The sequence below is a fragment of the Delphinus delphis genome, chromosome 10, assembly GCF_949987515.2.
Source record: "Delphinus delphis chromosome 10, mDelDel1.2, whole genome shotgun sequence".
NCBI lineage: Eukaryota > Metazoa > Chordata > Mammalia > Artiodactyla > Delphinidae > Delphinus > Delphinus delphis.
Window position 1 is genome coordinate 100,939,358 of NC_082692.2, and position 12,234 is coordinate 100,951,591.

At 49.1% G+C, this 12,234-nt stretch overlaps 1 protein-coding gene across 1 annotated transcript; it reads left to right on the forward strand.

The window, feature by feature from the left end:
- The first annotated feature begins 28 nt into the window (after window positions 1-28).
- On the forward strand, window positions 29-8,223 carry CHCHD4 (coiled-coil-helix-coiled-coil-helix domain containing 4). The gene is made up of 3 exons (XM_060021517.1): window positions 29-225; window positions 6,230-6,328; window positions 7,139-8,223. The coding sequence occupies exons 1-3, from the start codon at window positions 204-206 to the stop codon at window positions 7,411-7,413; spliced, it is 396 nt and encodes a 131-aa protein (XP_059877500.1). The 5' UTR covers window positions 29-203; the 3' UTR covers window positions 7,414-8,223.
- The last annotated feature ends 4,011 nt before the right edge of the window (window positions 8,224-12,234 follow it).

Sequence of the window (12,234 nt, forward strand, 5' to 3'; positions counted from 1 at the left end):
GCAGCCGGGCTGCGTGCGGCCTGCCGGGAAATGTAGTTCCCGGCTGAAAGGGCCTGGCTAGACGCGCCGAGGCAGGCGCGCGGCGGGCAGGCCTGGAGGGGGCGGGTCCGCGCGGGCCTCCAAGCCGCCAGCCCTGCAGCGGAGAGGTCACGGCGTGAGGCCGCCGCCACAGTCGCCGCGAGGTCGGAGCGCCGGGCTGCACCATGGCCTACTGCCGGCAGGAAGGTAGGAGATGGGACTGCGTGGAGACGGCCTACGAGGGCCTGCAGGGGACACGCGGTCTGTGCAGCGCGCCGGACCCCCGCGCCCCCACTGCAGACGCGGAGGACAGTCCTCGGGACCCTCGGGTTGGGACCGGCGGCGGAGTCGCCATCCCCGGTTTTCAGATGAGAAAACCGAGGCCCGGGTAGGAGCGAGGCCGGCCGAGGTCACTGTGAGGCTCGAACCCGGACCTCGGAGGGAACAGCACATGGGGGCGCTCGTAACCTAGGCCCGGGGGTCAGGGCTGTGCGAGCGCCCTGTGGCTGGTAACTGGGAATTTATTGATTCTAATTATAATGTTACTATGGCGCTCACCACACACCACGTGTTCCCGTTTGCACTGCTTTCAACTGTCCCGGAAAGTTGCCCCTCGGTGGGCGCTGCGCTGCGGGTGGGAGTGCCGCCCGCTGCGACGGGTCAGACCCTGGTCCAGGAATTTTGTGTGGCCTATCTCGCGACGACCTTCCTAAGTCAGGCCCTGCTTTTATCCGGAGAGTAAACCAAGACCCAGAAGTGACTTGGGTAAGCCACACGGCCGGCAAGTCGCAAAGCTGGGGTTGGAGGCCCGCGGTCTGATTCCAGAACTGCCCAGTCTGGTGCCCAGTGGACTCCAGGGAGCCTTCCGCTCAGAAGACACCCTGTGCAGAAAACAAAACAAAATAAAACAAAGTTGGTCCCCGCCTACTGTCTGTCTGCTTGTTACCTCTACCCGGGACCTCAGAAGTCTCCAAGCCGGGTCCAAGGGTCTTCCTGCACAACCACTAACCGGCTCTGTCCCTGAGCGGCCACCCAACTCCTCCAGGGCCTAGTGTCCAGTCTTGTAAAATGAGAAGTTGATCTTCATTTATTCCACGCATATTCATGAAGCACCTTCTCGGTGCCAGGTGAGGGGATTGGTGGACACCTGAGACTATAAAGTTCCAGAGAGAGCTGGAACTCACCCAGAAATCCTTTAGCGAATAGTCCAGCTCCCTCAGTTAATTAAGGGAATCTTAAGCCCAGAGATGGAAGTGACCCACCCAAGGTCATGCTTCAGTTAGGAGAACAGCTCAGTCTAAAATGCTAAGCCTTTTCCCAGTACCCCATTCTGCTTCTGGAATCCTCCTTCCCTGGGTCATAAAGCCGTAAAACTCACTGATGTCTCTAATGAGTAGTTTCCATTGATTGATATTTAACTTTGCCATGAGCAAAAGTCCTCTGCCCTCACCACTTTGTTAGACAGCAAGTCTTTTGTTTTTAATTTCCTTCTAAGTCAAATTTACTTCTTCATTTAGCAAATTTTTTTTAACCTTTTGGGTATAATGAAGGTATAATCCTCATTCTTGAGGGTTTCTAGGGGTTGCAGTTTCTCTGGGAAGCAGAGGCAGGTGTTTAGATCCCTATCTTTTCCTGGATCAAAGCTCTCTTAGTTTGGGGATGAGAATTAAAAGCACTCACTTTAGGCCTTCCCTAGTTTTTATCTTATCCATGCCACTGTCCCCTAAGTCCCCAACTTCTTGTTTTTCTACCCACCGATTCTTTATGCTTCCCATGGGACTTAAAGAAACGATCCCACACTCCTTCCAGATTAAGGCTGATGTGAGCGAGCCCCTTGCCTGATCCGGCTCCTGCCATCACTGACCAGCCACACTGGCCTCTGGCCCTTCCCTTTGCCTGGTGCACCCTTCTTCCAGCTCTTCCCATGGCTACCTCCTCATCCTCTAGGATTCAGCTCATATGTCGCCTCAGTGAGGTCTTCTCTGGGTCTTTGTGTCTTTCACATCCTAAACTCTTTGAAATTACCTGGTTTATTTTTGTCATCTTCCTTCTTATGTTCTTGCAGCAAGCCAAGAGCATTAGATGGGCCATATCCCCGGCACCTTTACCCAGTGAACCCATACACACGGCTGCCCTCTGTTCTGAGTCAGTCACTTGCCTGTGCACATTTACTTCAGGGGTCCACCCCCAAGCCTTGGGGTTAAAGGCCTTAGCAGGGCGTTCAAGGTGTTGGGCAGCGTGGACTCAGCCTCGCTCCCTGGCCCAGGGCCACACTGTTCCTGTCATTGTTCTTCCTTTTCTAATGCTGACCGTGTTCTCTCCTGTTGTGTCAACAAACGTTTATTGAGTACCTGTGATGTGCCAGCCACTGGTCACATGGCAGTGGGCACAGGTGGGCGGTCTGCCTTCGTGGCACGGTGGAGGTGGCGGGCGCCCCTTCTGGGTTGGATGTACCAAGAGATTCTGCTGTGTAAAGACCCACGCATGTTCTAGGGGGAATGAGACCACCCATCCAAGGTTTTTTTTTTTCTCTAACCTACTTCATAGTGATAGCCGTTCTGTCTTCTGCCCTCTGCTGGGTCTGGGGGTCTTCATGTCTGAATTCAGAGTTCATTCCTCCATTCACTTTTTCAACAAATACTGATTACCCACTATGTCTTGGGCACTGTTCTAGGCTCCGAGGATACTGCAGTGAATGGAATAGACAAATCCTTGCCCCTGAGGAGCTGACATTTCAGTGGGGGAGACAGGTGGTAAACAAATACGTAATTGGGGCTTCCCTGGTGGCGCAGTGGTTGAGAGTCCGCCTGCCGATGCAGGGGACACGGGTTCGTGCCCCAGTCCGGGAAGATCCCACATGCCGCGGAGCGGCTGGGCCCGTGAGCCATGGCCGCTGAGCCTGCGCGTCCGGAGCCTGTGCTCCGCAACGGGAGAGGCCACAACAGTGAGAGGCCCGTGTACCGCAAAAAAAAACAAAAACAAATACATAATTGTTAGGTGAGAAGAAGCAGGTTAAGGGTGATGGGGAGTGATGAAGGAAGATGGCATCTGAGCAGGAGCTATGAAGTCAGGGAGAGGGAGGCTGTGAGGGTATCTGAATGTGCTCCTTATTTTCCCATTGCTACGATATGAATGTGTCCCCCCAAAATTCATATGCTGAAATCCAAACCCCAAGGGTGAATGGTATTAGTAGGTGGGGCCTTTGAGAGGAGCTTAAGTCATGAGGGTGAAGTCCTTATTAGGTTGTTTAAAAAGGTTGATTCTCCTGTAGTGAGTACAGCATCAGGGAATCCCTGCTTCCTGAATTTGAGAAATATATTTTTGTGTTGATTTTTAAATTTTTCTTTTATTATTGTCATGTAAACGTCTAAGGAACCTGCTCTAATAAACATGTGCCCGTGGGCTTCAGTGACTCTAAAACTGGACAGATGAGTGGATTGAATTCTCACAGCATTCAGTTTACAACATTAATTCAGTCTCGTAGATGATATTTCACTGAATTGCCCCTTGCGTGGAGAATGTGCTTCTGTGCCAGTGGTGGGTCCTTGAGGTTACTGTCCCTGTGCCACCGTCTGATGACCAAGGTCATCCAAGGCCAATCTCTGACCGAGGAGCCTTTGCTGTGGAGACCAGGAAGTCGCTGGCCCTCCTTGGCTGGGAGTTAAGTCCACCCCAGGCCTTTTCTCCCATCGGCCGTGATCATGAAAATCTTGACTTGGAACTCTAAGAGGGCATAAGGTGGTTATCCACGTCCTTCTGAATATGCTTGTATCAACTTTTTAAGGTTATCTTGGAAGTGAAAACAAGCATTTTTATATTTTCTCCAGAGAAATGTAATGAGACTTCCAGTCTAGCTGGTTACCCCACTAGTTGGCAGTCATGATGAGTTCTCTTTTCACAGTTGGGACTCGGGGATCGGTGAGCACTGTCCTTTTGTCAGTCCTGTGTGCACTCTCAGACATTCCTGCTGGGACAGGCGTGCAGTGGACAGGGTGACACACTCGCAATCTTTCAGACCACAGTTTGTGTTCCTGCTCTGCCTTCTCATACTATGTGCCTTCGGGCTGGTTTCCTACCTTCTCTGGGCCTCCGTTTCCTCTCTCTGTAAAAAGGAGATTAGTAATACCCACCTCACAGTGTTGGTGTAAGGATTAAATGAGCCGACGGGTGGGGAAACTCATTGAGTAGGGCCCAAGTGTGTAAAAGATGCAGTTATGTTCTGCCGTTAACGATTCTGATTCCAATTCCAGTGTGTGGGTATTTTCCCCACATCAAGCAATTCTCTGACACCAGCAGTATGTCCTCCAATTCAGCTCAATCTGTCACTGTTTACCTGGAGATGGTGTCAGATCCCACAGTTTAAGGGCTCAGGCCTGCAACACCCCTCTCCCCCGCCCCAACTGCAGGTGCCAGTCACAAGTCCAGGTTGTCATCTGTTCTTCTTAACCACTGGCTGTAGATCAGAGGTTCCCACGACCTCCTCCTAGCGTTGGATTAATTTGCTAGAGCAGCTCACAGAACTCAGAGAAACAGTTTACTTACTAGATCGCTGGATTATTATAAAAGGATAGAATATTATATTAACAGATATAACTCAGGAACAGCTGGATGGAAGAGACGGCCAAGGCAAGGTGTGGGGAAGGGGCGGAGCCTCCATGCCCTCTCTTCCCGAACCTCCACGTGTTCACCTGTCCGCTTGGGCTTTTGCGGAGGCTTCATTACATAGGCATGATTGATTAAATCATCGGCCGCTGGCAGCTGATTCAGCCTCCAGCTCCTCTCCCTTCCCCAGGGTGGGATGCGGGGGTGGGGGGGGCGCGTTGGGACTGAAAGCTCCAACCCTCTAATCCCAGGGCCGTTTCTCCTGGCAACCAGCCCCCATCCTCAGGCTCCCCCAAGTCATCCTATTAACATAACAAAAAGATCTTTATGCTCTCATCACTTGGGAAACCAAAATTTTAGGAGCTCTGTGCTAAGAATGGGGTCAAAGGTGAAATATATATTTCTTATTCTAAATGACAGTATCACATCCTTCGATCCAGTATAACCGATCTCTTTGGGGGATGTCCAGAAAGGTGCCTGGGAGGACTCGGCCTGTGGGAGGGACCTGGAACATTCTGGGTGGGGTTGTGCATCAGTCACTTGGGAGCCCATCAGTGGTGTGGACGTGCAGAGAGCTTGATTCAGCTTCTGTTCTGTGAGGCTGGGCCTCATAAGCCCCACAGGTGCCTCCCGTACCGAGCAGGCTTGGACGCCTTGCCTTGGCCTGAGACCAGCCTCCCCATTCGGCTGGGCCCGGCTGAGACCTTTGTAAACAAAACTGTCAGAGCTGAGCTGAGCAATTGTGTCAGCTTATTTATTTTGCTTAGCACGCAGCACTTTTGCAGGCTGCTTTTAAGTGTTCTGAACACTGGCCAGAATTACCAAGGTCTTCAGGTTCTTCAACATGCCCTGGCTGCCCGGCCCCAATCCTTTCCCAGGCCACTTGGGACAAGCCACCTTCTCTGAGATAGAATGGGAGGTGTTGGAGAGAACCCTCAGGTGTTCTGAGCAGGCCGTGGTCCTGAGCGTGCCGAGGGTCAGCTGCCATTACTGTCACCCCTCCTGGGAGACGCTGTACAGGTGTGGGGAGGGTGTAAACACCAAGTACCTTCCCTCTGTCCCCTCTGCTGTCCTCACTGGCACGTCTCTCTGGTGTTTACTGTCAACCTCGTGCTTTCCCCAAGCCTCTTCCGGAGGAGCCCGATTGGTAAAATGTTATCTGAGGGCGCCTGCTGGCAGGTCCTGAGGGGCCTGGAGCAAGTGGACCAGGTGCTCACAGGGACGGGAAGTGACAGAGCCGTCAGAGCTCATGGGAGTTCTGAGCAGAGGAAGAAGACCCGTTTGTTAGATGTCAGCAAACTTGGGGACTGAAAACAGCTGCATTTGATGGCTTGGGGCGTCTCGTCTCCCACTCGAGGATGCACATGGCGCCAGCAGGAGCCATCTTCCTCCTCCCCAGTCTGGTCACAGGCACGTGATGCAGGAGCAGCTGCTAGACCTTCCCCCAGAGTCAGCAGTAAGCGAGTCCCCAGCCTGGGGAGCACCACTGAACTCACTTCGGGGTTTCAAATGGGACAGTCTTCAAACAAGGTTTTCCTGGCTGCTTGGGTTTAGGGCTGATTCACAGCTCCTGGGTGAAACATTTCTCCCTCTGTTCTCCAAACACTAGGAAAGGATCGAATCATATTTGTGACCAAAGAAGACCATGAAACTCCAAGCAACGCGGAGCTGGTGGCCGACGACCCCAACGATCCTTACGAGGAGCACGGTGAGTGCTGGGCGGGGGTGGGAGTCCAACATCCCTGGCCGCGGCTGGGTTTCCAGGTGTCTACCTTGGCCACCACTGCTCCTGGGACACTGAGTGCGTCTCCATCAGGTGTGAGGGGCTGTGTGCTTTCCAGCCCTCGTTCCCACGTGCTTCCCTGGCCATCAGGCTGAACCTAGGAGTTTCTTCTTTCTTCCGCCTCTCTTTCTTCTGATTTTTTGAATGGTTTTCCATTTTTATAAGAATGGAGCGCAGTGCTCTGGCACGTCACTCGCTTTTTCCTGCCCATCATGCCTTGGACATCTTCCAGCCTCGCTTTTACCAGTCCTGACACTGTGCTGAGCTGAGAGCAGCTGAGGAGCGGGAGGGGCTTGAGGAGAAGGTCCGGGGCGCAGGGGTTCCTGACCATCTGTGTGAAAGGAGGAGACCAGCACCTTGACTCCTTCCAGTGTTTGGGCTTTCAAAGCTTCTCAGTAACCATCCGAGCGGTTACTTCCGCTTTGGATTAAACGGTTTCCCTGTGTAGTTCTTGGAGCACAGGCACGGCCACAGCACTGGGAGGCGGCTTAGGACACAGAGCAGTGCTGCACACGGAGAGAGTCGCTGATGGTGACCTTTCCGACAGAGCCGGGAATGCTGGGTTTGTGCCGGGCATTTGAACCCCATCCCGAGGGAGCAGCAGGTCCACCGGTGAGTGCCGGCCAGGCAGTGGTTCATGTTACCGTTATGCCTATGAGGGCTGGTCTTGGTTTTGCTTTTTCTGAAACCTCAGGCAGCACCTCTCACACTTCCTTGCTCATCTTCCTGTCCCAGGACTGATCCTGCCCAACGGAGACATCAACTGGAACTGCCCGTGCCTGGGGGGCATGGCCAGCGGCCCGTGTGGGGAACAGTTCAAGGCGGCCTTTTCCTGCTTCCACTACAGCACAGAGGATGTCAAGGGGTCGGACTGTATAGACCAGTTCCGGGCCATGCAGGAGTGCATGCAGAAGTACCCGGACCTCTATCCCCAGGAGGAGGAGGATCGATTAGAGGAAACGGCTGTCTCTGAGGCTGCCACAACCAAAGAAGAGGAGGGGTCTAGCTAATGAGGGTCCTGGTCTCCAGCCTCCTTCAGAGAGGATGAACCTCTCCAAGAAAGTGTCTCTCCCTCTGTTGTTCTGTGCACTGTAATGTACAAAATAACTTATTGAGTGATCAGGGGTCTTGGCCCCTTGACATGTACACTGAAACATGGGTTGTATGTATGTGTGTCTCACATAACCTGTCAGCGAATGTAACCGCCACTTTTGAATTCTCAGATTGTCCTGAATTTTGCCATTTTGAAATAATGTGCTGAATAATCTCAGCAACCAAAAATCTTTATCTGGGAGTGTCTTGTGAGTGAGCTGATCTATTCTGATTCATTGTATCCCTTTTAGTAGATTTTATACCCAGTTGGAAAGTGAAATAGAAACAAACATCTTCCTTTAAAAATGCTGGAGGGGGGCATTCCTTATAGAAGAAGCGGGATGATCAGGCCTGGAGGATGTGACGAAGCACTATGCTTCATTTCTGATATATTTTGGGTTCTAGTTTGCATTGAGCTCCATGTTTTCTACGTTTGGAAAACAGAGCTTTGGACCCTCTGAGTGACTCCCTTTGTAAATGAAGAGAAAGGCTGTTTTTTTCTCTTTTTGTTATCCCAAAAGCCCTGCTTTGGGGTCTGTGTTCACACTGGCTCTGTCTCAGCCTGTTCAGATGCAATGTTCTTGAGAGGTGGGGACCTAATCATTACCAAAGTAGCACCTGAGAGAGGAAACAGTGTCAATTAAAAGGAAAACGTGATTTTTGAGTGCTTTTCCTAATTAAAAATGTTGTGATATAAGGAAATATAAATTATGAAAAATTCAATTGAAATTCTCCTTTGAAGATACTGGTAGATCACTTTGAATCTGTTAAACTTTTCTGTGTTGCGTCCATACGGAGCTCACTGATTCTGTGAGCAGATGCCTTCACACAGGCGTCGCTGTCAACATTAACGTGTTGTATTTGTTAGAAATGAGTCCCAGCCCACACTGCCCAGGGGACATGAAGCATGAGCACAGGAGGCTGCCTTCCACCCCAGAGAGTGAGCTGTTGGCTCTCTGAAGCCTGGAGGCCCGGCTCAGGGTGAGGAGTGTGGTTCTGAGTCTGGCGTCAGGAAGCCGGAGCCACCAGCTTTGGAAGCCGTGCAGTCTGGAGGAGCTTTGGGACTTCTTTGAGCTGCAGGCAGAGCCTTGCATGTTTAACAAACATACTTTTTCAGGAAACGTTTTGATCAAGATGTCACTGACCTGTGACTAGTCCTGGATCCCATTCATTTGATACATTCAGGGAACCTCTACCATCCATGTCCTAGGGACACAGGGAGGTGACTTATCTGGCCTCTGTTTGTATGAAGCTACAGTCCAGCCAGGGGTCAGCATTTACTAGAAAGCAAGAAGAATCAGAAAAGCAGATCCCAGGTGCAAGGACAGGATGGCAGAGTAGAAGGACCTGAGCTCACCTCCTCTCATGAAAATGCCAAAATCACAACTAACTGCTGAACAATCATAGACAAAAAAGGACTAGAACCTACTAAAAAAGATATTCTACTTTCAAAGAAGAAGCCACAACGAGAGGGTAGGAGGGGCGCATTCGTGATAAAATCAAACCCCATACCCGCCAGGTAGGCAACCCACAAGTTGGAAAATAATTATTTTGCAGAGGTTCTCCCACAGGAGTGAGAGTTCTGAGCCCCAAGTCGGGCTCCCCAGTCTGGGGGTCTGGCATCAGGAGGAGGAGACCCCAGAGCATTTGGCTTTGAAGGCCAGCGGGGCTTGATCGCAGGAACTCCACAGGACTGGGGGTAACAGAAATGCCACTCTTAGAGGATACAAGGTCTTGTGTGCACCAGGACCCAGGGGAAAAAGCAGTGACTTCATAGGATCCTGGACCAGACCTACCTGCTGGTCTTGGAGGGTCTCTTGGGGAGGTGGGAGGCAGCTGTAGCTCACTGTAACTCACTTGGGGACAAGGACACTGGTGGCGGAGGTTCTGGGGTGTACTCATTGTCGTGAGCTGTCCTGGAGGTCACCATTTTGGCACTGAGACCTGGCCCCAACCATCAGCCCTTTGGCTCCAGTGCTGGGATGCCTCAGGCCAAACAACCAACAGGGCGGGAGCATAGCCCCACCCATCAGCAGCCAGGCTGCTTAAAGCCTTCCTGAGCCTGTAGCCACCTCTAAACACACCCCTTGATATGGCCCTGCTGACCAGAGGCAAAAGACCCAGCTCCACCCACCAGTGGGCAGGCACCAGTCCCTCCCACCAGGGATCCTGCACAAGCCTCAAAGACCAGCATCACCCACCAGGGGATAGACACCAGAAGCAAGAGGAACTACAATCCTGAAGCCTGTGGGACCGCAAACACAGAAAGTGAGACAAAAAGAGGCAGCAGAGGAATATTGTTCCAGAGGAAATAACAAGATAACCCCCCAGAAGAACAACTAAGTGAAGTGGAGATAGGCAACCTACCCAAGAAAGAATTCAGAGTAATGATAGTAAAGATGATCCAAAATCATGGAAAAAGAATGGAGGCACAGACTGAGAAGATAGAAGAAACGTTTAACAAAGAGCTAGAAGATATAAAAAACAAACAGTTGAACAATAAAATAACTGAAATGAAAAAATACACTAGAAGGAATCGATAGCAGAATAAATGAAGCAGAAGAATGGAAGTGAGCTGGAAGACAGAATGGTGGAAATCACTGCCACGAAAGAGAATAAAGAAAGAATGAAAAGAAATGGGGACTGTTTAAGAGACCTCTGGGACAACATTAAATACACCAACATTCACATTATAAGGGTCCCAGAAGGAGAATAGAGAGAGAAAGGGCCTGAGAAAATATTTGAAGAGATAATAGCTGTAAACTTACCTAACCTGGAAAGGAAACAGTCACCCAAATCCAGGAAGCACAGAGACCCATACAAGATAAACCCACAGAAGAACATGCTGAGGCACATATTAATCAAACGGACAAAATTTAAAGACAAACAAAATATTATAAGCAAGAAGGGAAATGCAACAAATAACATACAAGGGAATCCCCATATTGTTATCAGCTGATTTTTCAGCAGAAACTCTGCAGGCCAGAAGGGAGTGGCACAATATATTTAAAGTGATGAAAGGGAAAAACCTACAACCAAGAATACTTTACCCAGCAAGGCTCTCATTCAAATTTGATGAATAAATCAAAAGCTTTACAGACAAGGAAAAGCTAAGAGAACTCAGCATCACCAAATCAGCTTTACAACAAATGCTAAAGGAACTTCTATAGGCAGAAAAGAAAAGCCTACAACTAGAAACAAGAAAATTACGAATGGGAAAGCTCACTGGTAAAGGCAAACATACAGTAAAGGTAGGAAATCATCCACACACAAATATGATATCAAAACCAGCAGGAGAGTACAAATGTTAAGATATTGGAAATGCATTTGAAATGAAGAGACCAGCAACTTAATCTTGAATATATAGAGACTGCTATATCAAAACCTCATGATAACTGCAAACCAAAAGTCTACAATAGATAGACAAAAAAGAAAAAGGAATCCAAACACAACACTAAAGATAGTCATCAAATCACAGAGAAGAGAACAAAAGAGGAAGGGAAGAAAAAAGATCTATAAAAACAAATCCAAAACAGTTAACAAAATGGCAGTAAGAATACACATATTGGTAATTAGCTCAAATGTAAATGGATGAAATGCTCCAACCAAAAGACATAGAATGGCTGAATGGATACAAAAACAAGACCCATATATATGTTGTTCACAAGAGACCCACTTCAGATCTAGGGACACATACAGACTGGAAGTGAGGGCGTGGAGAAATGTATTCCAGGGCTTCCCTGGTGGTGCAGTGGTTGGGAGTCCACCTGCTGATGCAGGGGACGCGGGTTCATGCCCTGGTCCAGGAAGATTCCATGTGCTGAGCCATGGCCACTGAGCGTGTGCGTCCGGGGACTGTGCTCCACAACAGGGGAAGCCGAGCAGTGGCAAGCCCGTGTACCGCAAAAAAAAAAAAAAATGTATTCCATGCGAATGAAAATCAAGAGAAAGCAGGAGTAGCAATACTCATATCAGACAAATAGACTTTAAAATAAAGACTGTTACAAGACACAAAGAAGGACACTACATAATGAGGAATCCAATTATAACAATTGTAAATATTTATGCACCCAACATAGGAGCACCTCAATACATAAGGCAAATACTAACAGCTGTAAAAGGGGAAATCGACAGTAACACATTCATAGTAGGGGACTTTAACACCCCACTTTCACCAATGGACAGATCATCCAAAATGAAAATAAATAAGGAAACACAAGCTTTAAATGATACATTAAACAAGAAGGACTTAATTGATATTTATAGGCCATTCCATCCAAAAACAACAGAATACACATTTTTCTCAAGTGCTCATGGAACATTCTCCAGGATAGATCATATCTTGGGTCACAAATCAAGCCTTGGTAAATTTAAGAAAATTGAAATTGTATCAAGTATCTTTTCCGACCACAACACTATAAGACTAGATATCAATTACGGGAAAAGATCTGTAAAAAATATAAACACATGGAGGCTAAACAATACACTACTTAATAACGAAGTGATCCCTGAAGAAATCAAAGAGGAAATCAAAAAATACCTAGAAACAAATGACAATGGAGACATGATGACCCAAAACCTATGGGATGCAGCAAAAGCAGTTCTAAGAGGGAAGTTTATAGCAATACAAGCCCACCTTAAGAAACAGGAAACATTTCGAATAAACAACCTAACCTTGCACCTAAAGCAATTAGAGAAAGAAGAACAAAAACCCCCAAAGTTAGCAGAAGGAAAGAAAT